This window comes from Antechinus flavipes, chromosome 2 (assembly GCF_016432865.1).
Source record: "Antechinus flavipes isolate AdamAnt ecotype Samford, QLD, Australia chromosome 2, AdamAnt_v2, whole genome shotgun sequence".
NCBI classification, from domain to species: domain Eukaryota; kingdom Metazoa; phylum Chordata; class Mammalia; order Dasyuromorphia; family Dasyuridae; genus Antechinus; species Antechinus flavipes.
The window spans coordinates 195503788-195531227 of NC_067399.1; the positions used below are offsets into that span (position 1 = coordinate 195503788).

Here is a 27440-nt window from a genome sequence, read left to right on the forward strand (position 1 = left end):
AGCACTAAGTAAGCAAGAATAATTGATTAAACTAGAAAATCCTGAAACTGTGGTCTGTGGCAAACTCTTGTGTACTTGTTCTAGGTGCAACAGTTTCTAGTTATAGCTTTTGATAAAAGAACTTTGAGATGAAAAAAACTGAGGCAATGGGAAATAAAGTTAGGTATTCAAGGTTCTATATATAGTAAGAAAGCTAGAATTCAAATCCAGATTTTCTGGCTCTCAATCTGGGGATTTTGCCACTATTCCATGAATGGCACCCGTAGGACAAAGGTAAGATTAGATAGATGGGGTTACATGATGCCCCATGGCCCTTGTATTTCTATCCTTTTCACCAAACTGTTTTCTCTTTCTGCACAGGTGCAAATAACTCTTTCCATTCTGTTTCTGTTCCTTGTGGAGTCATAAGCTAGAGCACCAGATAGCTCTGTGAGCTCTCAGAGGAGCCTTAATACCAACATAGTATCCTTTTTCTACCTTCATGTCTTGTTATTCTTCCCATTTATTTTTCTTTTTGTTCTGATTTCAGCCAGACTGAGAACCCAGGGAGTGGTGAAAGGAAAGATGTGTTTTCAACAGCTTTTGCAATTTCAAATCCATTTGGTGTTCTGAGGCCTGGATGGGAGACTGTCACTCAGGGAGCCAGTTGTAAACTCTTCAGGCCCAAAAGGCAGTGAGAAGCCTGTTGTAACCAGCGAAGCATCCATATAATGAGGCTGACTTCCTTTTTGATTCTAGTTCAAAAAGCACATCATGTCTTTGTTGTTCTTTCCTAAATGCTGTCTATTTTGACAGTCTCCTCTGGCATGCAGAAGCAGCTTACTCCAAGCAAAATTAATTATAATGTTCTCAAGTTCTTCTTTTCCTTCTGTCTTTCTGTGAAGTTACAGTGACGGACCCAACACACGTTGTGCCCATTTCCCTTGATGTCCCTTGACAGCTTTTATCAAGGTTGCCTGAGGCATAATTGTGATGCAGATAGATTTTGTGTCTAGTCACAGAATCACAGGATCTTATAGCTTGTAAAGCGCTTCAGAGGCCATTTCGTTTAACCATACCTAGACTAGAAATCCTTTCTGCAATATCTCTGACTAGTCATTATCCAAGATCCATTCTGCCTGTGAGCGTGTGACTTCATGAATCTGCCCATTTTGTCTTTGGGAATTTCTAATTATTAGAAGGCCTTTGTGATTTCTCTTAAAACTATACTATGACTTTTGGGACACACACACACACACACACACACACACACACACACACAAAAAGTCCAAAGCATTGAACAACATTGGACTGAGTATTTAAATGTGTTGTCCAAAGCATTGGACTGGGTGTTTAAATGTGTGTGTGTGTGTGTGTGTGTGTGTGTGTGTGTGTGTGGGCAAAGTGGAAATAGCTTTTCTATTTCCTAGCTGTGTGACCTTGAGCAAATTGACTTTACCTCTCGTTGTCCTCATCCATAAAATAAGGGATTTCTAAGTTTCCTTCTAGCTCTAAATCTTATCATGCTATAAGTGTGGGGAGAGGCAGATTTTAACCCTACATAAATAGCAACTTTTTAACATTTAACTTGTCCAACAATGGAATGAATTACAGCTCAAATGAATTTCCAGTCACTAAAAATGTTTATACAGAATAGGTGGTATAAAGAGAAGCTGGTTTTCACCTATCTGGAGCATTGTAGGTCCTCTTTCCTTCTGAATTTCCCTTTTGTTGTCAAGGGCACCATCATTCAGTTAGCTGTTTCATTTTGTTTGTTGAATCTTATCCCACTCTCCATGTCCACATTTTGTGCTTTTCTTGGCAGAGATACTGGAGTGATTTGTTAGTTCCTTCTCTAACTCATTTTACAGATGAGGAAACTAAGACAAAGTGGTTTGGCCAGAATCATACAGCTAGTAAGTATCTGAGGTCAGATTTGAACTCATGAGGATGAGTCTTCCTGATGGTAATCTAGTGCTTTATCCACTGTGCTATCTGGCTGCCCTCACCAACTACCCAGGTTTGAAAACTCATTGCCATCTTCAACTCCTCTCTGTCCCATGCCATATATCTAATCACTCACCAAATCATTTTTTCTCTTTACATCTCTTGCATCCATTCTCTTCTCCGCCCCTCTCCCCCCCCCCATCCTCAGCTAAGTTAAGCTCCTCCTCTTCTCCTATTTGGAATATTGCAATAATTTTCTAATTGTCCTTCCTGCCTCATATCATCCTATTCCAAGGGGCATCATTTTCATAGTGACTGAAGTGATTATCTTAAATCACAGATCTTGACCATGTCACATTCCTTCTAACAGAACTGAAACAAGCAGGGTGAAGTGTCTAGGCCAAAATCATACAGCTAGTTAAGTATCTGAGTCCATATTTGAACTCATGTCTTCCTGACTCTAGGCCTGGAACTCTCTCCATTGTGTAACTTGGTGGCCTTAATAAGTTCTATAATCATTTTAAAAAGTCTTTTTTTTTTCTTTTTGAGGCAGCATGTTACAGTGGAAAGAGCACTGACTCTGGAATTAGAGGACCTGGGTTCAACTCCCACTTTTATATATTACTTGGGTGACTTTGGACAAGTCATTTCATCCTTTCAGCCTATTTCCTATAAAATGAGGGGATTGGAATCGAACCTCTTCCTTGCTGAGGGTGAAGGATCCTGTTAATTTACTGAGAGACAGTATTATCTCTAATCTGTATAGATTTGGCCTTAGCACACCTAGATTTCAATTCCAGCTCTTCACTTTTGACCTATAGGACTTTGCACATGATAGGCAGCTGGTGACTCAGTGGATAGAGCACTAGGCTGGCATTTAGCTTTAGACACTTATTATCTGTGTAACCATGAACAAGTCATTTAACCTTTGTCTGCTTCAGTTTCCTTAGCTGTAAAATGGGAATCACAGTAATACCTACTTTCAAGGATTGTTGCTGGCAGGATCAAATGGCATAATAATTTCTCATGGTGCCTGGCACATAAAAGCCTTTATATAAATGCTTATTCTCTTCCCTTAGAGCGACTCATCTAACCCTCAGCTTCCTCATTTGTAAAATGATGCTTGTATAGGTAATCTCTAAACTCCCTTTCAGTTCTAACTCTTATGATTCTATCACCAATCTTTTATTATTGATCCCATTCCTTTCTTATTGATATTTTTTTGATTTCATAAAAAACTTTTTTATATTTCTAACTTACTGACAAACTATTGCTAGGTAATTGTTACCAAATACAAAAAATAAAAGCTACCCCATGCTGTGTTTCTAAAATTTCCAAACTAATTCCAAACTAAACCAAAAGATAAATTCTGTTGCCTCAAGTTTCTACATGATGTCTTAATTCATAAAGAGCAGCTGTTGTGTATTGTGGCAGTCAGAGATATAAACAAAAATGAAAATCCATATCTTAAGCCTGGTGTTGAATGTTCTCCTTCTAACATTTGCAAATTATGGTGCATTTTAAAATGTCCAATTCGTATAATCCAGGGTGGGCACCAAGTAGAAGCTTTCCTGACCTCGTTCAGCTGTTGCTATTCAGGCAGGTTCTTGGCGGCCCCCTGACAGAATCTTATTCTAATCAAAATCTGGCTGTCTTGAAACTCTTGGTTCCCATTCCCTTCTCCTTGCTCCAATTTAAAAATTCCCCCAGCTGCTCCTGTTAGTGGCTTAATCTTTCCAATCAACTCTTCTAACCACTTCTTGAATTTCTTCCTTCAGTGACTGTGAGCTCCCCCAGCTGCTCTTGCCCATCATGTTCTTTTTGTATGCCAGAAAGTCTAGCCTTCAAAAGAGTTTGAGTCTCTTTATTTTGCTTTCGAGTGTAGTTTAAACGCAAATACTTATTAGCTAAAATATTTCTAAGTGCACAGGCTGTGTCATGGAGAATTTTGTCATGCATACAACTTGGAAATATGCAGCTCCAAGAGAGCAACTGTTTTCCTATTTCAACATGGATATATATGTGGAGATAGAAACATATATATCCTTCAATACTTTAAGGATGAACAAATTTATTAGTGTGGTAAAAAGGGTGTAGATTGTAATATGGTGCTGCTTTTAAGGCTTTATGAAAAATAATTTATAATAAATTCCCAATTAATTTCAAATTATTGTCTTAACATGTTGATTTAGGATTATCTACATTTGACAGAGGCATTACTGACTTTTATAATTCAGTTACAAGTTATTTGTTTCCTCAAGTATGTGCATGACATCTTAATTCATAACTAGCCTCTATTGTGTATCATGGCAGTAGAGACATAAGCAAAAATGAAAAACCTTTACTAACTTTTTTATGACAGTAACAACAGATCTACAGGACTTGAATGGCTGAAATATCCTGGCCCACAGGAGCAAGATGGTAAAAATTGAAATAGATATCAAGAGATGAAAATAAGTGTTGGATAAAATCTAATATGATAAACTTAATAGGGTTGAATATAAAGTCCAACATTGGGGTTGAAAAATTAACCTCACAAGAACAAAATGGGGGAAGTATGGCTAGAATGAGGGGGAAAAAAGATTTGGGAGATTTGTTGGATTGTAAATTCAATATGAGTCAACAACAACAACATGTTCTGAGACATGATCAGATAACGGGTTGGACTAAATGGCTACAGATTCCTTCTACTCCTGGGGCAAGAATCTATGATTCTGATGGAATTGGACTAAGTCCTGCCCTCAAAGATCTTAAATCTGTTGAGAGATGAATGCACAGATAACTATCTATGCATAATCAATGAATATGAAAATAACCAAAGAGACTCTTGAGAGTTCAGAGAAGGAAAAACTTTCCAATTCCTTCTTATCCAGAAAGAATTTTTTCCTTCTATGAGCTCCTCTAGTATTTTGTTCCTGCCATGTTCTTTGGGGCTAGCAATTGGATTAAAGTTATTTGTGGACCCATTTTATCTTTCCCTGATAGATTATAAAGTTTTTGAGGACAGGAATCTTGTTTCACTCATCTTTTCATTCTTAGCACAGTAACATACAGTAGTATATGGTGAACTGAGTTAATCCTGTAAGTGTACAACATATCATATTTGTCTAATTACATACATTCATTCAACAATATTTCTTGAGTACCCAGGGTACTGGAGTTCTAAAAATATGTACAATATCAACTTAGCTTTCAAGGAATTTACAAACTAAGAGGAAAGAAAGATCCATTTGCATTTAACTGATACATAAGTATAGTGGGAGACAATAAAAGTTAACATTGATCTGACACTTGGTTGCAAAATATTTTATGTACATGATCTGACCGACAACCTTGTAAGATAAAGTCTACTGGTATTATCCTTGGTTTACAAATAAATATCTGTAGCAGAGAGAATAAGCAATTTTTTATAAGTATCTGAGGCAGGATTCCTTCTAACTCAAAGGCTGCATTTACAGTTGGAGAGTACCAAAGGAAGGGAGAAAGAAATTGGGGATGAGATTAGGCTGGAAAGGGAAGGAAACATGTAAATTGTTCTTGTTTCTTGTTCAGTTTCATATGGAGAAACTCTCTCTCAGGCTTTAGTTATGGAAGCTACAGAAAAGTTTATATTCTAACCACAGCCCAGAGCCCATTATTATGTACATATTTGGCTCTCAATTCACATAAAAAATGAATATGCATCCTTTAGCAGGCTCTCTGCTCCCAGCACCAAAATGCTGCCACTTTCTGAATTTAATGCATACTATTATATTCATTATTTATATACATATATTACATCTATTTTTATTTATTTATTTTATCATATCTCTGGGGCTAATAGAAACTATTATATATTCGGCCAAAGTGTCATTTCTTTGGATTTTTCCTCTTCCCATCTTTCCCAACCCAAAGTAAATTGATTTGTAAGGTAATGTGCAAGGTCTCCAAAATCCTGTCCCATCCACAAGAGATAAAAAATATGATAGCTTTCTATTTTTATTTATCTTTCTATATTTTGGGGGGATTTGCCTCTCTTTTGCCTCTTGATGTTTGATTTTTTTTAATGGGCCACAATTTATAGATGAATTCACTTTGGGAGAGTCTATATTTATTTAATTCTACAAACATTTAATATGCCTCTATGTAAAGCACTGATTGGCCCTATATGTGCATATGTATAGCTATGACCTTTTCTTCCCATAGCATTTGCCTTATCTCAGTTTTGTTTCATGTCACTCTATAGTATATAGACTATGAGTTCAAACTCTTGTTTCACTTTGGGATCTATAAGAAGTGCAACAGAAACAACACTGGCTTCTGTTTAGCATGGTGCCTGACACATATTAGGTGCTCTATAAATGCTTACCCCTTCCTCCTTCTGCTAACCTTCTTGGGAATGTCATTACTTTGTACTTCAGTTAACTCCTTGATTATATGTAGACATTCCTTTCACTAATCTTATTTGACCTCCTGACCACTACTTTCTCATCTTGTGTGATTCTAGTTTGTTTTTCTGTCAGTCTTTCAAGGAGATTTAGCAAAAACATTGGATACTTTTTTCTTGGATTCTCAGAATATTTAGACCCCTTTTCTTTTTCTCTGATTACTCAGTGAGGGAGCACAAGGAGAATGCACAGAACTGTGGATAATTTTATTTTTATTTCTTCAATGGATTATTGTGATCAAAAAAAATATCATCTGCTGACTACAATGCTGGTTAATGAATCTCTTCAGATTTTAGATATATTCATCTTCAGACTGCAGATGAATTCTAAAAACTTTGGATTTTCCAGGATCTGCCAACATTTATAATTTGTTGTTCTCTTTCTGGCCATTTCCATACCATGCCTCTTGTACTCTGGACATTTTCCTCATCCCCCTCCCTTAAGAACTAAGCCTTTGCCAAAAGAATCCTAAGCTCTGATAGGTTAACTTTTGTGTTATCTTTTTTGGAAACATTACCAGGCCACTTTCTGGGCATTTCCAAACTATGCACATACCTCCCACCCCTGGCTCTTTACTTTTTCTTTCTTTTTTTTGTGTAGTATTTTCATTATTAAAAGGAAAATTCCATGAGACCAATATTTGTCTTGCTTTCTCATATTTGTTTTACTAAGAAATCAGAACAGAGTGTGACATATTGATAATATTTAGTATCAAATATTTTCATTTATTATTTCATTCATTTATTAATTCATTCAAGAGCCCAGAGTCACTTTGTTGCTACAATGATGCATTAAAAAGAAGGTTTCTTTACTTTAAACTTCTTATTTAATGCTAGCTGATTCTATCATATGCCTAGGTAATGGGAAGGATTCAGCTGACCTCCCATTAGGTATGATGGTCTGTGGACCAGTGCCTATACTTTTTTGAATTCTCCAAAATGGTGAACCTCAATGAAATTTGAAATTTATATGAAATAATCCTGAAAATAAACTGAAGAATGAAGCATATTTAAAATATTGAACTTCACTAAAAAAGCAGAAATACTCTGTAGGTCCAAGGAACATGGTGTAGAGTAATCATTCCAAGTTGAACCAAATATTTATTACTGGAAGAGAATTAGGTATAGGGGCTCAAAAAGGCCAATTGAATCAGATGTAAAGGCAAAGGTTAAAGTTCAGGAGCAAAGCAGATAGTGACATTTCCTCCCTGCCCCTTTTTTTTGATATCTTCCTTCCTTTCCCTTCTGTTTCTTTTTCATTTTTCCCCTTCCTTTTCCCTTGCTTTTCCTTCCTCAACTTTGATTGCCTTGTCTTTTGCCCCTTCTCTTTTCTTCCCTTCCCTTTTCCCTTTCTTTTCCTTTCCCATTCCTTTTCATAATTGTCCTTAATATCTTCCCATTCATCCTCCTGGAGAGTTATCCCCCATAATATTTTATCTTATTTTATTCTTACAACAACTCTTAGGTGGTGGTGTCTTCATTTTACAGATGAGGAGATAGGCCTAGGATAAATAACTTGCCCAGAGTCACATTAAGTGTCTCAGATTGGATTTGAATTCAGGGACCTCCCGAGTCACTGTGTCCATTGTCCCACCTAGCTGCAAAACACACACACACACACACACTCACACTCACACTCTCTTTCTCTCTCTCTCTCTCGGAATCTGTTTATATACACACGTATATTTATCTTTGTAGATGTTTCAAATATATTAAAATTATTATAATGTAAAATTACATTATAATTTATATAATATATGCAATATGTGACATTACATATATCATATATTATTATCAATATTATTTAAATTGAATTTATATATTTTTGTAAGATATTGCTTTCTCTATAAACATTTCTCTGATAACCTCTTTAATTGCTAGTGCTCTTTCATCCCCTCCCTCTCCCTGGAATCTCTTCTTTGCTTCATCAGGCTCTATATTACATTTATTTGTGTATATATTTTATACTCTAGTAGTGTAAGCTCCTTCCAGGCAGTGACTATTACTCTTATCTCTGAATGCCTAGAGTTTAATACAGGCCCTTTACAAAGCTGGGCCTTTCTTTGTTGAAATGATGTTTACTCTGCTTTGATTTCAGGTTCGCAAGTCTCATATAGGCTGTATTATATATCACAATCCATAAAGTTTAGCCAATATTTTAATTTTTTTCTCCTGGTAATATATTGTACCATGTGTTAGTCCCCCTTGCTCTTGGGCTCCTGGAAAATCTATATATTTTCTCCATCCTGTTTAGGTCCTCAATCTCAGATATATAGTTCACTATTAATTATGGATTCTGGATTTATCTATATATCTATTTTGAACTGAAGCTGTGATTTTAGTCAACCAACATTTATTAAGAGCTTACTATGTGCTAAGGTAGCTAGGTGGCACAGTGGATAGAGTGCTAGACCAAAAGTCAGAAAGACTCATCTTCTTGAGGTTTAACACACTTAGTAGCTATAGGAACCTGGACAAGTCATCTAACCCTCAGTTTCTTCATCTGGAAAATGAACTGGAAAAGGAAATGGCAAATACTTTAGCATGTTTGACCAAGAAAATCCAAAATGAAGTCATACAAAATTGGACACAATTGAGATGATCGAACAACTGTTTGCCAGCCAGTGTGCCTCATTGGTATAAGGAATTCTTAATAATGAGACTTTTCTGGAACTTCAGATTGACAACTCCTTTGTAGTATGAATATTAGAAAATTTCTGGGATACTTAAAAATTGGAAATTACATAGTTACAGGGTGACAAGCAGGAATTGGATTCAGATTTCCCTCCCCCCCACCCTGAGGCAATTGGGGTTGTGATTCGCCCAGGGTCACACAGCTAGGAAGTATTAAGTGTCTGAGATCAGATTTGAACTCAGGTCCTCCTGCCTTCAGGGGTAGTGCTCTATTAATGCACCCCTCCATGTCTTCTTAAATCTAAGACCAACTTGCCCCACTCTGCACTAGAGTATCTTTACAATTACAAAATACTTTATGTACATTATCTCATTTGATTCTCATAATATACAAGGTGAGTATGATACAGAAATTCCTTTACAGAGAAAGAAATTAAATTCCAGAGAAGAAAATCACTTGTCTAAAGTCATACAGGTAGTGATTGATACGAGCTGGCATCTGAACGCTAGTTTTTGGATACCAGGTCCAGGCTTCTTCCTATCTCCTACAATTGAACCTTGAAAAACACTTTTCCTAGATGTTCTTGCTCTCAAAAAAAAAAAAAAAAAAAAAAAACAAAACCCAAAAAATGGGACAAGTGACCTAAGAAAAATTCTTCAGCACAGTAAGACTTATATTTCCAGTTTGAGAGAATGTAAATATAGATGGATATTGGGTTAGGTGGTGATTCTGGCAAATCAAGTTTCTGTTGTAGGTATATGGAAATTTTATTGGATCTGTTGGGTTCTTTCAAACTGATCAACAGTTCTGAATTTATACAACAAGTGGGCTTCTATTTCTATACTTGAATTTCCTCCACTCTGGCATCTGTTTTCTTCACTTTACTGAAAACATTCTAACCACATCATGACTCATGGGAAAAGAGAGAACTGCTTTCTTATGGCACCTTCCTCATTAAGCAATTCTAACAGATTTTGTATGAGTTTGTTATGTTTTATATGTGTGTGTGAGATGTATATTAAAAGTTACCTCTTCTTCATTCTATCTGCCAAACTTCTGTAAATCTATGTGTCTAAACTCAGCCATTCTCCATTCTGCAGATTGGCTGTTACCACTTGCTTTGGTGGTAATTCAAAGGGCAAGTTGGAGATGGTCAAAGGAATGCTGGGCTTGAGGTTGAGAAATATAGGTTTGAAACTGGTCTTTTTTTTAACTTAACCTCTCTCTGCTTCTTTTTTTCTCATTTGTAATATGTGGTAGCTTGGTTAGATGGTCTCTCAAGTACTCTTCCAATTCTAACTCTACAAAGTTATTTGACAAGAGGAAGGGTACCCAATATCTTTGAAACTTAGTCTTTTCTTCTTTAAAATGGGAATGTTAAAATGTATGTAGAGGGTTATTTTGAAGAGCAAATAAAAGTACCTGGGAATATAGCAATCGATTGATGAATATATGAAGAACATTTGATAAACCAAATACCTACAAAAACTAAACTACTATAAACTACAAAATATATTCCAAATTATATGAAAGGTAGATGGTACAGTAGATAGGCTACAGTGCCTAGAGTCAGGAAAACTCATATTCTTGAGATCAAATCTGCCTTTAAAATGCTTACTATTTGTGTGATCCTGGGGAAAACTGCCTCAGTTTTCTCATATATAAAATAAACTGGAGAAGGAAAGGCAAACCATTCCAGTATCTTTGTCAAGAAAATCCTAAATGAGTTCACAGAAAATCATACATAATTGAACAACAAAAATTCTTATTTCCTTCATCACTCACCATATTGTTCTCTGGCCCTTTTTTGATTACACATATTTTTACTTTGGGAGTTGTGAAAGTTTCTAATTTTCTTCAACTATTTTTGTCTTAGCAATTTTACTCATGTTTTAGTAAGTACAGTACTGCTTTATTTTCCTCTTTGGGCCTGAGAAGGATAGTGTTATGAGTAGAGCTTTTGAATTAAGAATCATGAGAACTGAGTTTGGATTTTAGCTTAGCATTTGAAGAGCTGTGTGAACCAAGGTAAGTTACTATCTCAATATGCTTTCTTGTATGTTTTGACTTAATAATTATTAAAGTCCTTCTGACCTCAAAATTTCTATAATTCTATCATGGGTTGTCCCAGGGTGAGGTATCTTCTTCACATATTTATTGTGTTTAATGCATATTTATTGAATGACTGAACCCTCTGAGATTCTTTGATTTCTATGCTCTGTTATCAGAGAATTGTGTAGTTAACAGTCAGAGCTTTGCTTTTCAGTGTTTGATGAATAGCTTCCTGTAGCAACACATTATTTAGACCTTTTGTAGAAAGAAAAAAGTATGTATATATGTATGTGTGTATATATGTATGTATGTGTATATGCATTCTTCACCCATGGTTTCAGAGATAATGGACTTCAAACACTTGCCTCCTATACTATATGTTGGATTTTCCCTCTCCTTGGGAAAAGAAATTATTTGCTACTTTCAGAAAGCCCATTCTGTGACTTTTTGTTGAGAGAAGAGGGCTCACTGTGTTGCAGTGGAAAAACCATGAGTCTTGGATCAGAAAACCCCACCATGTCTCCATTGTGTTCATGTCTTGTGAGATTCTTAATAAGTAATGTTTTTGGGCATTACTTTCTTGTTATGTAATGTAAGGGGCTCAGAGTAAATGTTCTCTAAGGCCTCTTCCAGATCTGGCATTATGTGAATTTTGTGACTATAATATTTGTTGAATGACTACTAACACAAATCACAATAATTACCATGCTGTATTTGTATCCCCAAGTTACCAGAATTTCATTTATATGTCCAAATTATATATGTATATCTTCTCCAACTTGTGATTTCATCATTTCAGGGAACATTTGCGGGGAAGGCCCCTCTATCAATACATGTTGGCAATTGCTCAGTAACTTGTGGTCTTAACAAGTTGTACTGAAGCACTGAGTGATTAAATGATTTACTCAAGGTCATAGAGACACATAGTATGTGTCAGAAGCAGAACTTGAATCCAGATCATCTTGACTTCAAAATTGGCTAGTCATTATGGAATTTGCATCAATTAGTCAATCAATAAGATTTAAATACCACATATTTATTATTATTAATTATTATTATTGGATATTGTGATACTGTTTGGGTTACAAAGACAAAAGTAAAATAGTCTCTATCTTCAAGAAATTTTCATTTTATAATATATGTCTTTATATACACATATATGTGTATATATACACATTAATATATACAATAATATTATGTATTTCACATATATGATCTAGGGGGAATCATAAAACAGTTCACATAAAAAAGTAGTATATGAGCTGACTTAAAGAAAAATGATGAGAATCAGGTGAGAAAGAAGTGCATTCTATGAATGGTGGGGGAGGCAGTATGTACAAAGGACAGAGATGGGAGCTGGAATGTGATGTGTCATAAGACTTTGGACTCACTCTCCCAAAGTCAGGCTATAGTTGCTATAAGATCCTGAGGGTCAGAGTACTACTGAGTGATCTTTTTTTTTTTTTTTCTAACATTATCATCTTAAACACTCTCCTTTCCCTCTTCCACCCTCTGAAGAGGGAAGAATAGAAGAGTGGAAGAATGTGTTTCTTCCTATTATGAGATAATGCTTTAATTTAAAAACATTTTTTTTTTGAGAGAAGGAAAGGAAGAGGAATAGCTCATTTCACCCTTTTGCCCTAACAATTAAAGAATTCATAAAAATTATGGGATTCTTAAAAAAAAGTGAGTGGTACTTAGTAAGCACTTTATAAATCCTTATTGACTATTGCTGACATAGTTCCTTCCCAAAGTGTTATGCATTTTATTTTTAAAATGTGACTTAATTTGAACCTTTTGGTTTTTACATTACATTTCCCATCACTTCCAAGTTGAACTCTCTCTGACAAAGAAAAATAGTTAAACAAAAAGCTCATCAGTGACAAAAATGTTGACAGAATATATACAATATTCCATCCTAATGATGTTAATAGGAAGGAGCTATTTTTTTAGTCTCTTCTCTAGGGCCTTCTTTTTTCTATTATTTTTTCTTTTTTCTATTATTCAGAATACACTTCCTTTTTAGTGACCTTTTCATTGATGTTGATGTGTAGTCATTGTCTATAGTGTCTCCTGGGTTCTACTTAGCTTACATGGCATCAATTCACACAATCCTTTTCATATTTCTCTAAATGCCTGATATTTATTATTTCTTATTGCATTGTTACAAAGTATAGGTGCATTTTGGTATGTATTTTTGTATAAGTACTCTTTTTTAAACATTGCTAATATGGGCTTTATTTTATTTTCTCTATCCCAAATAGGATCCAAGTCTGACACTTCCCTCGTAGTAAAACAAAGACTATCCAAACAACCACATGACCAAATATTATGCCAAGAATCACAACTAATAAAGAGATCAAGACATCCAGGACAACAGAAAAAAAAACAGAAAAAGCCACATCAATGCAAAGAAGAGCTGCTTCACCAGGAACATTGGCTATGGAACAAAAAACGATCACAAAACAACTGAAGAGAAAACTTGACATTCGACCTCACAGTGCACCAGCTAAAGAGGTATGACATCAGCATTTTTTCTCTTGGAGTTATAGTTTATAATAATGGTTTACTGTGGTTTTTATGAAAGTGGAATTTGACTTGGTTTAAATCTTGGTTTGACCATTCATTGTCAACAAAACACAGTTGTCCAAGAAGTAGAATGGAATGGCAGCATCCTTCTCTCTAGAGGTCTTAAAGCAAAGGATGACCACTTGTTGGGGACTGCTAGAGAGGTGATTCTTTTCTATGAATGGGTTAGACTAGATAAATACTGAGATCCTTTGAACCATTAGAATTCAGAGATTTCTCCAAGCAAGCTTGAGCCTTAGTTTCCTCATCACCAAAATGGGTATTAAGAAAAACTAATTCTGCTTATTCTTCAGGGAAACAAAAAACAAAAAACACCTTTACAACCTTTAAAATGTGATTCATATGTAACAATGATTCCATGGTCTTTCTGTGTCTCCATTGTCCAAAGAGTATGTGTCTTATATTTCACCTTTTCTCAAAGTTTTCTGGTACCCTTAAAGGGTTTAGAGTACTCTCTTATCTTTGCTATTGGATTAAGCTCTCATTGATTGTGGTCCCCCAATTTTTGGAGTCTGAATTCCATTTAACAATCAGATTATTTATTTTAAAGACATAATCAGAAGATATAAACAAATATTTCTACCAAATCCTCAGAGGAATAATTCAATTTTTACATAGCATTAGTTGCCACCAAATTCAAATCCAAAGCCTTGCCTGTAATTGGTTCTGGTGTCCTGACTTTTCAGGGCTTCCCTGATAGACTTGATACAACTGGCCTATAATCTTGGCTCCAAGGTCCCTACACCTTAAACTCCTAGATCAAGGACTCCTCCCCTACCTTTACCTATAACTGTTTAAAAGGACAAACAAAGCAAACTCCAAACTCAAGGCTGTTTCTGTGGCACAGTCTAAGGGAAGGAGAAGTTGACTGTCAAACCTTTCTAACTTACTTTATTATATCTCCTCTGTGAGGGCATGAATCTTTCACTCCTCAATCTTGCCAGAAAAGAGAACATATCCTAGTTGGATTTAAAGATAGAGACAGTTCTGAATATATAGCCAGTGAAAAAGGCTGCTCCTTACCATGTCCTAAGGCAGTGAGGAAAATCCATACCTGCACTTGTCTTTTAAAAATAGATCCTTAATGTCTCCCTTATCATTGTCTTCATCTCTCCATCTCAGATGACCTGGGCATGGGCCGAACAAATGCTTATTATTCATAAATTTGAGCTATCTTAAATTGAACTGCATCTGATGTATGTCAGAATGTTTCTGGAAGTACTTGAGGAAGTGTCCTCTATCTCTCTCCTGAGACAAGAGTTGATTTCCTTCAGGTGAATCAGAGGAGCTGGTTTCAAATTTTGGCTCTACCACATACTAGTTGTATGACTATGGGGAAGGCAGTTAATATCTCTACAACTCAGTTTCCTTCTCTGTAAAATGAAGGGGTTGTCTTTGCTTACTTTTGAGGTTCCTTCTAGTTTCAAAGCAATGATATGGTTTTGTTGTATAGTCAATCAATTATGTTTAATTCGTTGTGACTCTATAGGAGTTAGTAATGATGCTGCAATAGTTTGCCATTTCCCTCTCCAGTAGATTAAGTTAACCCTAGAAATTAAGTGACTTGTGTAGAATCATAGCTAGTGAGTGTATGAGGCTGTATTTGAACTTGGGTCTTCTTGATTCTATCACTCAATCCATTGAATCACCTTGCTGCTGCCTTCAAAGCAAACAAAGGTTAAGTGACTTACTCAGATGAACATAGCTAGTGTGTGTTTGAGGTCAGATTTCAATACAGATCTTCCTCACTCTGGGCCTACTTCTCTATCCATTGAACCACCCTACTTCCTCTGATCCTATTATATTGGAAAATGATTCCTGGGACTTCATTCTTTATTACAGATCTCAATTATCTTATACCTATCAGTGAAGATACTTCAGGGAAAGAGGATGCATATTCATGTAACCCAAAACTGCCTAGGGTTTGGGTATGGAGAAAGAAAGGAAAAACATCCAGATTTTTTCCTAGTTTTATGATTGTTTTTTTTACTGACAACTTCTGTCATTCTTTTAAGAGAATCCTAATGGAGAATGAAGTAAGAAATTTCCTCTCTTCACCTTCAGTCTATATCCCAAACCTTGTTTTGTTTGGCCAGTTCAGGAAGTTCTAGCTGGGAACAAAGATGCTTAACACTTTTTTTGTATATTTATTCTTGGAAAAACATCATGCGAGTAACATTTTTCCTTCACTTTTTTTTTTTTTTTTACTGTTTGGGTTATCACCAGTGTCTTAAATTGAATCTTGTTTACAATGGTCAAATAATAAGAACTCACACTTTTCTAGCATTTTATGGCTTGTTTAAGGCCCATATTTTCTTCATGGAAATGTGAGTAGTTGGGACAAGTTTGATTATTTTAATTTTACATATTCAGAAACTTGGGGTTAGGCTAATTAAGTGACTTGCCTAGGCATACAGACATTTATATCAGACAGGATTTTGACACAATTCTCTCTTGTTTTTCTCTTGTTCTCTTTCTAGAATACCATACAATCTCTCAGCACATGGTACGAATGAAATACCATTTGTTTTTCAGCCTAGATATCTCTTAAAGAGTCAGCATCCAAAAAAAATCGTTTTTATTATATGTCAAAGATTTAGTCAATAAATAGATTTCAAGAACTTTGTCTCTGTAGGGGGTTACAAATTATTTTTTTTAATTAAGGAATAAGATTTAGAGGTCATAATAACCAAGCTGTTCTTGGTTGCAAGTATAGTATTCTTTTTACTATGCTGCCTCTCCATTAGCAAGTAGAGTTATTTTCCATTAAAACTAGTATTATGACTTGACTATGGCTAGCTGCTTTCCTCGTTTGAGCTCAGTCACATACTTAGAAATCATCAGAGGTGAAATTTCAATGCACGTCTATAGAACTCAGAAGTTATCTCTGTACCTACTATGCCATAATGCTTCTTCTTGAATGCACCTTATTCAAATTGAATTAAATACTCCAGTACCTTAATTAAGTGAAAGAAGTACCATGGTGCAGCAAACAGTGTTCTCTATCTACTACAGAGGTCTTGGATTCAAATTGTCTCTCTGATGCTTTCTCCTTATGTGATTTTAGGCTATGAAGTCACTTCATATCTCTGGGGCTTGGTTCTGATTTCTAGAATAGATGACCTTGAAAGTTTCTTCCAGTTATGATTCTATGATCCTGTAGATATAGAAGATTTAATCATGCCTTTACTTCCCCTACTTACAATATAATACAAGATTGGAGAATAGAGAATATAAGATGTCTAAGCAGGGTGGTTCACCTTTGAGGTGGTGGACTTCGCATGACTATAGGTATTCACAAGATTTTTTTTTTTTTAAAGCAATCTTATAAAGGGAATTCCTGTTTAGTTAAAGCTATTTCACCTAGAGGGAAGGGAGTCAAATGATCTTAAGTTTGAATGCTTACTTAATCATACTTATTATCTGTATGATTTGTGGCAAGGTGAATAGAGCATTGTGTTATAGAGTTGGAATGACTTGAGTTCAAATGTGACCTTGGTCACTTACTAGCTTTGTGACCGTGGCAAGTCACTTAACCTCTGCTTCAGTTTCCCCATTTGTAAAATGGGGATAATAATAGCACCTACCTCCCAGCGTTGTTGTGAGGATCAAAAGAGAGGTGATATTTATACAGCACTTAGCATGGTGCCTGGCATATAATAAAAATGCTACATAAGTGGGAGTTGTTTATTACTATCATTATAAGTATTCTCTCTGGGCCTCAGTTTACTCATTTGTAAAATGAGGCAATTGGATCACTTAACTTCTGAAATCCCTTCCAGGTTTCATATCTTTGATATGATCAATACTTAATGGTGGTGTGTCATTAGAGTCAAAATTCTTCTTCAAAAGAATAGTAGAAAAGAAGGGTGTATATTGCCTTACAAGACCTTTAAGAAATTTTTGGCATCTGCTTGCTTTTATTTGTATTTTTCAGGTAGTCTTGGGAGTGAGAAACCAGTGCTTTTCAACAACAACAACAACAACAGCAGCAGCAGCAACAGCAGCAGCAACAACAACAATAATTACTTTAAAATCTACTTGATGTCAATTTTTCTCCTATCAAAGTTACTTCCATCTCACATTCAGTCATCTTAATAGCAAGAAAATCATGCCTGAGGAAACCTGAGCCCCAAAGCAATAGTTTTAGTTTACAAGGAAGGTTTCAGATTTTTCATGTCCCAAATCATTCTAATTCTCTTTCTTGGTAATATTTCTTTTTACCAAATGTTTAAAAGAATGAATTGTTGGTCATTATAATTAAACTCCATAAAACTCTTCCAGAAAACTACCAATGTATATGAACTTGTATTGAATTCTACACTTCATTCTTTTTCTGGGAGGTATATTGTAGGTGAGGTATCACATCATGAACCTTTGGACTTACAGCACTCTCACAAAGGGGCTTTCCAAGCTGACTTTAGAAACTTACTAGCTATGTGACACTGAGCCAGTCACTTAACCCTGTTTGCCTCCGTTTCCTCATATGAGGAGAAAAGAGTTCCAGGTATGAGGGTATTTTGTACAACGAATTGCAAGAAGTCCAGTTTCACTTGATTGTAGGGTATGTTTAAAGGGAAGGAGTAAATTATAAGAAAACTAGAAATATAGGAAAGAATCAAATTATGGAGGGCTTTAAAAGTCAAATGGGGATTTTTATAGTTGATCCTGTATAATAAGGAACCCATTGAGTTTATTGAATGGGGGTTATGGAAGGAGACTCTTAACTGTCAGATTTGAACTTTAGGATGGTCAGTTTGACAGCTGACTGGAGGATGGATTAGAGTAGGGAGAGACTTGAGACATCCAGAATAACCAACATGCTATTGCAATAATTATTTCAATAATAATTTACATACATGGTTATGAGAGAGAAGGGATCATATGAGAGATATTAAGAAGGTGGAAATGATAGGACTTGAAAACTTACTGGACATGGAAGCTGAGAGAGAGAGTGACAAGGATAAACATCTAGGGGTTAAGGACGCTGAGTGACTGGGATGAGTAATAGAGAAGTTATGAATAGGAGAGAGTTTGGGAGTAAAGATAACAAAGTCAGTTTTGGATATGTCACATTTAACGTTATATTACATTACATTCAATATGAGATACTTAGTAGGCAGTTGGATATGTAGGAGTGGAGGTCAGAAGAAAGTTTAGGACTGGAAAAATAAATCTGAGAATCATTTGTATAGAGATGATAGTTGAATTCATGGGAGCTGATCCTGTCACTTAGTTGAATTTGTCTGGTATAGACCAAGATACACAGGACAAAGGCTTGGAGACTCTGTCATTATTAATTGGCCTTATATAGATTAAATCAAGCATAGGAAACTGAGAAGGATGGGAGAAAGAAAACCAGGCGAAACTCTCATGAAAATCTAAAGAACCGAATATTATGAAGAGGGTGACCAACAGTGTTAGAGGATGTAACAAGGCCAAGAAAAATGACAAGTGAGAAAAGGCCGAGTCAACAATTAAAAGTTTCTTTTTTTTCAAGTTTCTTAATAATTTTGGATATAGCCGTTCTGTTTGAATGATGAGTTAAAAAATGAGCCTTCAGAGACCTAAGAAGAGAGTGAGAGAAAAAGAAGTGGAGGCATCAATTGTTGTAGGTGGTCTTTCAAGGAGTTCAGTTGCAAACAGGAGAAAAGTCTTAAGATAAAAATCACTAGCTAGTGGGGGATGGGTGTGTCAAATAAGGATATTTTGAGAATGTGGGAGACCTGGTAGTGTTTGTAGTAGTAAGGAATTGCCCATAGACAAGAAGTCCTGCTTATCTCCAGCACTTTAACCCAGTGCCTGGCATATATTAAGTACTTCATATATGCTTGTTGACTCAATAAATGTTTGTTGATAATATCTTCTGAAAAGGACAAAAGTACATTTGTTGTGTGGGTATTTTTTGGGGGTTGGGTGAAAACTATCCCTGGTGATAATATTCTTTTTTTTTAAATTTTTATTTAATAATTACTTTATATTGACAGAATCCATACCAGGGTAATTTTTTTTTTTTTACAACATTATCCTTTGCACTCGTTTCTGTTCCAATTTTTTTCCCCTCCCTCCCTCCACCCCCTCCCCTAGATGGCAGGTAGTCTTATACATATTAAATATGTCACAGTATATCCTAGATACAATATATGTTTGCAGAACTGAACAGTTCTCTTGTTGCACAGAGAGAATTGGATTCAGAAGGTAAAAATAACCCAGGAAGAAAAACAAAAATGCAAATAGTTCACATTCATTTCCCAGTGTTCTTTCTTTGGATGTAGCTGCTTCTGTCCATCATTTATCAATTGAAACTGAGTTAGGTCTCTTTGTCAATGAAATCCATTTCCATCAGAATACATCCTCATACAATATCGTTTTTGAAGTGTATAATGATCTCCTGGTTCTGCTCATTTCACTTAGCATCAGTTCATGTAAGTCTCTCCAAGCCTCTCTGTATTCATCCTGCTGCTCATTTCTTACAGAACAATAATATTCCATAACATTCATATACCACAATTTACCCAGCCATTCTCCAGTTGATGGGCATCCATGAAATTGAAAATTCTTTAAGACTGACTCCCTTCTTTCCTTTACAATTTTCTTATACTCTATACCCCTCCACACACACTATAATCCAGCTTCACTGTTGTACTTTGAGTTCCTCAAACATAACATTTCTTCAGACTCCATGTCTTTTCATGAGAGTTGTCTTCCATGAGAGGAATGTTCTCTCTCCTCATCGTCACCTTAATTTCCTTGATTTGATACTCAACTCAAATTCCACCTTCTTTAGAAAGTTTTTCTAGATCCTTTTAGCTGCTAGGGTTGCCTTTTCCTTTTAGGCTGCTTTCCACTTACTCTATATATAGCTTATATTTATAGCTACTTATCTGCAAATTGTCTTCCAAATTAGGATTCTGTTGGGTAGGAGCTGTTTTTGCCTTTTAAAAATCTCCAGTGTTTATAAAGCACAGTGCATAGCACACAGCAAACACTTAATAAATGCTTGTGATTGATTAATAGAGATTACAACTGACATATGTTAGAATACACTCAAGGGGTTTGTGGTCTTAAGCTTTTTAGGAGTGTTTTGCCAATTTAAAATATAGCAGTAAGTCTGTATAAAATGAGTTTGGAACAGGATGGATTTTGATTTTCTATCGGAGGCATGCCAAATTTCAAATGCCCATTAATTTGATCTAAGATGGTCATTACATCAACTTAGTCCTATATATCTGCAAAAATTATCAAGGGATTTTCCTCTTCTTACTAAGAAAAAGGATCCATTCTCAATTTCCATCAATATACTTAGGTTTTATTTTCAAAAGGAGCTGCTATTATGATATTCTCAAAGATAGTGGATGCTAGTATGGGTGTTGCATACTTATTCTTGATAGCTGCACTTCTCAGTGATGTAGGTATAATAACAAACTGAGTGCAAGTTGGGAGTCAAGCCAATGTGCATTAAGTGCTCACTGTGTGCTAGACATTGTGCTAAATCCTGGAGATACAAATTACTAATGAAAAGAAAGTTCTTGCCTTCTTGTGCCTTAAATTCTAATGTGAACAATGCCATAAAAGAGAAAAAAAAGTCTGGCTTGCGGGAGAGGGAAAATATCCACATGCTGGTGAGGTCTAGGGATTCAGGTGCAGAGCTAGGAGAGGAATGAAGGATGGTTGTCCTGAGCTCTTCCTCAAAATGAAGTTGGTCAATAATAAGATCATGGATCCTTGGACTATATATATTCTAGAGCTGAAATTAGGAAGATTCAGTAAATCTGATCATTTGTGACAGTGGTTTTCTTTAATATTATTTTAACATTGAAAAGCACCTTGACATCTATGAAAAATTTCACTACTACTGAGAATTACAACCTCAGAAGCATAAAATGCTAACTTTAAAAGAATCAAATGACAAAAATTCTGTTTTTCCACATGGAACAGTTGTTTTTGTGAGTTGGATACTCCTTATATGCACACCTAGTACAATTTGTAAGGACTGTAAAATTTTTGAGGATGATGTAATAGAGGACCTTCTGAAAGAAAAAAGATAACTTTTTTTTTTCACAAAAATACAAGTCTTAAAGTTGAAGATGATGATGATTTCTTAGACTTCAGCTGTCCTCAGAAATAATATGATTACTTCAGAAAAGTGACAGACAGATGATAGGCAAGATATAGGTGTTGTAGTGGATATGAAAGATAATCCTAAAATATGGGGACTATCAGGAATGGAATCGACTAAGAATGTATCTGCCAATAGACTAGACTACCAGCCTAGCTGAATGGTATTAAGTTTCCATAGTTGAAGAAAGTGCCAGAGTCTTTCTGGAGAATGCATTAAGTCTCTGGGTCTATATAAATACAGTTTGTTTGTGGAGAACAGTTACCATTTAGATTTTGCATTGATGTAGATGCTAAAAGCTGTTGATAGTTTGTCTTGGTTTCTCTACTATTCTGGTGAGAATCTGGAGGAAGAAAAATTTTGGATTATACTGGGAAGCAAGGTGAAGTAGATGAGAAGTGAGAAAGGAGTGTTAAGAACATTTCTATTGTTTTATATTTCAATTTCTCTTTCAAATTAAAAACAAACCAACCTGATTCTGATAGTGTTTGCATGGGCTTCTATTAGTACAGTAGTACACTGGATAGATTTAACTTTGACTTTGATAGTTCCTAATTCTTTAGAAGGGCTCATTTCAAGTAAGGCAAGTAAGGCATATTTTTCAGAAAATGTGAAACCTCTTCCTCTTGCTTCTAACTCTTTCCTTATCATGCCCCTTCCCATGAATCCAAGTCTTTGAGGGACTAATGCTGGCTGACATGTGGGCAATACAAAACTAGATATGGTGGTTAAAAAGTAACCCTTATTATAACATTCTGATGTGCAATTTCAGCAATTTTGCCTAATCAGCAGGCATACTGTGAAAAGATAATTGCATTTGCAAGGGAACTACAATCCCAAGAGATGAATTAGTTGATTAAATTAGTTAGAATAAAGTGATATCATTCACATGCAAAAGCCAAATGACATTCCGCTTCTTCTGTGTAGTTTGTTGATGGGGCTCCTTGGTGCAGTAGAAAAACTGATGGAATTAGAATCAAAGGACTTGAATTTGAATCCAAGTTCTACAATTTACTAAGGCAATAATGTTGGAGAAAAATTAGTTTCATCTGTCTTGACATCAGTTTCTTCCTATTTTAAGTGAGAGTTTGCTTAGATGACTTTAAAGGTCCCTTTAAGTTCCTAATCTGTTGTCCTATGATCTTTAAACTGATTAAGATAGCACCTCCAAAATAGTCCAATATACTTGGAAATATAACAAAGGAATATTGGAACTCTCAATTGGTTCTATTGTTTTTTAAAAAATGAAAGAATTATCACCTTGTTTGCTACCTGAAGTTGAGATAATAATGTAAAACTGTTAATTTTGTAAAATTTAAAAAAACCCAAATTAATAAAAAACCAAAACAAAATGAAGGCAGCATGGTGTAGAGTAGTAATTCTGATGGACTCAGACTTGGGAAGTCTAAATTTAAATCCTGCCTTTAATATTTAGTGACTAAGTGACATTGAGTAATCCATTTAATCTCACTGAATTTCATTCTCTTCATCTATAAAAAGGGGATAATAAATCTATTTTACCTATAGGGTTAAATTATGGAGAAAATTCCTTCATAAACATTAAAATGTTTTATAAGTATGTTACTGTTATGAAAGCATTTATGTGTTATATTAATATTATAAGCTTCTTGAATCTAAAAATTATGTCTTGTCCAAACTTTGTATTCATTCAATATATACAGTGTAATTCTCTGAATGCAGAAGGTACTTAATAAATGCTTATTGAATTGAATTGAATATAATTAGTGTTGGGTTGGGATTTTAAAAGTCATCTAGTCCAACCCCTATCTAAAAAACATGAACCTTTCTATAGCATCTCTGTCTCATGATCATCCAGCATCTGTTTGATAATTCCCCAAAATAGGGAATACATTATCTACTGAAGGAAACCATTCAACAGGTGGATCTCTCTGAGGGTTTAGATTACAGGGGTCCTCAAACTACGGCCAGTGGGCCAGATGTGACAGCCAAGGACGATTATCCCCCTCACCCAGGGCTATGAAGTTTCTTTATTCGAAGGCCCACAAAACAAAGTTTTTGTTTTTTCTATAGTCCGGCCCTCCAACAGTCTGAGGGACAGTGAACTGGCCCCCTATTTAAAAAGTTTGAGGACCCCTGGTTAGAAGTTACTTTTTAAATTGATCCAAATTCTGTCTCCCTATAACTTCTGTTCACTGGTTTTAGTTTGGCCCTCTGCCCTTTGCCATCAAACGAGTTTATTTTCTCTTCTACATTATTGCCCTTTGAATATTTGAAAAGAGCCTTAAAGAAGATAAGATTGTAGATATAGAAATGGAAGGCTCATGTTAGAGGTAAATTAGGGAAACCATTTCAGTTATAGGTGAGGAAAGTGTGATCTAAACATCCTTGAGAATTGCCCAAGACTACACAGATATTCAAAAGAGGAGCCAAGTTTCAAATTCAAGTGCTGTGATGGCAAGGTCAATACTTTGAATTGTACCTCAGAGTTTCCCAATGAAGATTTTCCTCAATCATATTTTCTGTAGGTTAAGCAAGCCCAATTCTTTGCCTGTAGATATTTGAAATCAAATTTGTTAGCAATTTTTAAAATCCTGAATTTCAAAATCACATTCATTGTGAAATGTTAAAGTTCACAGAATAACAAATTTGGAGTTAGAAAGGGACTCAGTAGGTATCCAATCCAATCCAAACACAAAACCACTCTATCTCCTTTGTTAAAAACATTTAATAAATGATTAATTATCTTTTTTTCTGAAGAACTCTTTAGAGAAGGAGTCATCAGCAGCTGAGGCAGCTCATTCCCTTTTGGCACAGCCCTAATCATTAGCAAACATTTTGTGACATCAAGCCCATGTTGACCTCTCTGCAGTTTTGTGACTCATTGGTTTTGGTTCTGTCCTTTACGGATGACAAGTGGACCCTTGGCCTAGTATTTATATCAGCAAGCTGGAGGTTTCTGTATGAACAGGAAATGAATTGCTTTCTTCTGATTTTCCCAACTCATGAGTTAGGGGTTTGTGTTGCTCCAAACCCTCAGAGGATGCTTATCCTTTAGTAATTATTAGTAATTACCTTATGATAATTCGTCTTTCCTTACTAAAAGGAAAAAAATGAAGGCTGATTTACTTCTTTTTTTCTGTGATTAGTTCACTTGGGAGAGGATTAATGCAGAATACTCACCATCTGTTTTCCTTACATTTATTTTATTTTATTTTTTTTTGCCATGTGTATTTACTAGCTTCTAGCCTATAGATGAGACAACTTAATCTGTTACCTGGAATAGTAACCTTTTCAGGGTTAAGAGGCACCAGAGAGGCTACTGATGGCGGGGGGGGGGGGTCTAAAATATAAAGGGAAGAAGAAAGAAAACAAAGGGAAAAAAAGAAAAAGAAGAGAAAAAGAGAAAGAAACAAAGAAAGGTATTGGGAGGAAGAAGAGAGATACATGCTGTTAATGGGATCATATTTTTGGGGTCATTTAATCCAAATCCTTCATTTTAAAGAAAAAAAAATTACTGAGCTCTAGAGAGAGGAACTCATTTGTCCAGGGCCTCATAGGTTAATAAGTAGCAAAGCTTGAAAGGGGAACTTGGGTTTTCTGACTCCAAATTCACTGTATTTACTGCTCTAACTTTCAGAGACAGAATGTTCACCTTGAAGGGTGTGACAGCTGTTATTTGGAGGATGTACCAGGATATAGTTACCTGTCATTTCCAGAGACTTATTTAAGAAGCATTGAGCTGTCCCCTTGACACTAGTGTTAGAGGTGTGATGGGAAAAAACTATCCCCAGAATAGGTGGAGGGATAGTTAAAAGTTACATTGTTTTAGAGAGGAAAATGGTTAGAGAATACAGAGATAGAGGATTCAGTCTGTAGGAAAGATACAAATGATTTGAGACAAGAAGCAAGTTGTGTCAGGATCAGGAGCTTAGAACACTGGTGATCTGTGAGAGACCGTCAGTGTGTTAAAGCTTGAGTTGCACAGAAACTCAGTTGAAAAGAGCATTTCGCAGAGCAATGGGCCTTGAATTGATTTGGGTCCTGTTATTCTCCCTCCCTGAAGCTCCCTTACCTGTTTTGGAAAAGTATGATGAAGTGTTATCTGTTCCCATATTGGCCAAATCACTTTAATGGCAAATTCTGAGCTATACAATTTGGATGTCAGCATTTAAATCAGTTTAGGAGAATAATGTCAATCCCTTCAAGAGGGGAATCATATGCATTGGAAGCCAAGGACAAACTAAATACACAGAAGAAAGGCAACTTTAAGTCTCTACAAAGAGCCCTGTTGTAAACTACACCCTGCTTAAGGGTACCTTCTTAAAGAGATCCTTAAACTGAGAAAAAGATTTCTAGCAATCAGGAGCTAATTTACTTCTGCTACATGTGCTCTTTAAGCTCCAGTCCATTTTCCCCTAGGCACTGCACCTACCATGGGTAGAGTGTCTAACTGGTTAAGCAGGATGTTTGTGATAGTTGTTCTAATCTTACCACTTTAGTAAATACTTGCTTCTAAATGCCAATTAAGTATTTAGCTAATGGATATTAACTGCTAATCTATGGGATGAAGCACATGGTGAAGGCTTATGAAAAATAACATTAGAAATAACTCTCTTCAATTCATCAGGACTATCTTATAGTAGTTTGAGAGAAATACCCATTTTCTGGAGACCCAGCCTGCCATTTTTTTTAGTGGGAATTGGGTAAGTTAAAGGGGGGTGTTTTATGATTGTTTTCCTTAAATATTGAAGAACTCTAACATGTAAGTTAGCACCAGAACATTCTTTCTGTCTTAGTGTCTTTCTGTCTATATCATGCTTGTCTATATGTATAGAGATATATAATATGCATATACACTTGGCAATGATTGCTAACAACTATGAAACCAGAAGATACAAGTAAGTTGAAGCTAACTAGAGTGGTAAATTAAGGAATTGGTGCATTAGGTTTCTTTTATACCACAAAACAATAAGAAATAGCATTTTTGTGGTAGATGTGGACATTCAACCTTGTAGCACAGAACATGAGCACAACCAAAAAAGCTTGTACAATTTCTGTATTATAAGGGAACTCAGAGATCCAGACATAACTGAGATTTTTTTCTATATCAATAACAAGTAGTCATTCTGCTTTTGCTTGAAATTCTTGAGTGAAGATTCTTCTTCTTTAGATCAATCAGCCTATTCCACTTCAGAATACCTCTTATTATTAGGAAGTCTTTCTTACTTTGAATTGAAATTTAGTCCTTGGTAACTTTTACTCATTGTTCCTCCTTATACCTTCTGAGGCTAAGGAGGACAAATCTAATCCACATTTCAGAAATACTCACTAATTCACACCAAGGACATTGTACCTGATTCTAGGCACCCCTCTTGATTATGGTTTGGACCACTGATAAATTGGAAAACATCCAGAGGATAATGAAGGCCTTGAACACAATATCATACAAGGATCAATTGTGAATGAAGTGAGATGTTAAGTTTAGAAAAGAGAAAACTTTGGAGGGGGTGGAGTTTATGATTGTCTTTAAGTATATGAAGGATTATAACATGGAAAAAGTCTCTGGCCCCAGGCATCAGAACTACAATTAATAAGTGAAAGCAAATTTAGGCTTGATATCAAGAAACACTTTCTCACAATTAGAGTTTTGAAAAACTGAAATGGAATGCCTCAGAAGGCAGTGGGTTAATTCTCACTGAAGACTTCAGGAA

General features: G+C 35.6%; 1 protein-coding gene across 6 annotated transcripts in view; it reads left to right on the plus strand.

Annotated features, from left to right (window-relative positions):
- Nucleotides 1–17929, plus strand: part of DCDC2C (doublecortin domain containing 2C) — a 173656-nt gene extending 155727 nt beyond the window's left edge. For 4 of the 6 annotated variants that reach the window (XM_051976061.1, XM_051976063.1, XM_051976060.1 and 1 more), the window contains 2 exons: nucleotides 13304–13556; nucleotides 17566–17929. In XM_051976061.1, the coding sequence (XP_051832021.1) occupies nucleotides 13304–13512 (209 nt within the window). In that variant the 3' untranslated portion in view covers nucleotides 13513–13556; nucleotides 17566–17929. Of the gene's footprint in view, nucleotides 1–13303; nucleotides 13557–17565 lie in introns of those variants that run through there. The other 2 variants (XR_007950435.1, XM_051976064.1) reach the window with 2 other exon arrangements.
- The last annotated feature ends 9511 nt before the right edge of the window (nucleotides 17930–27440 follow it).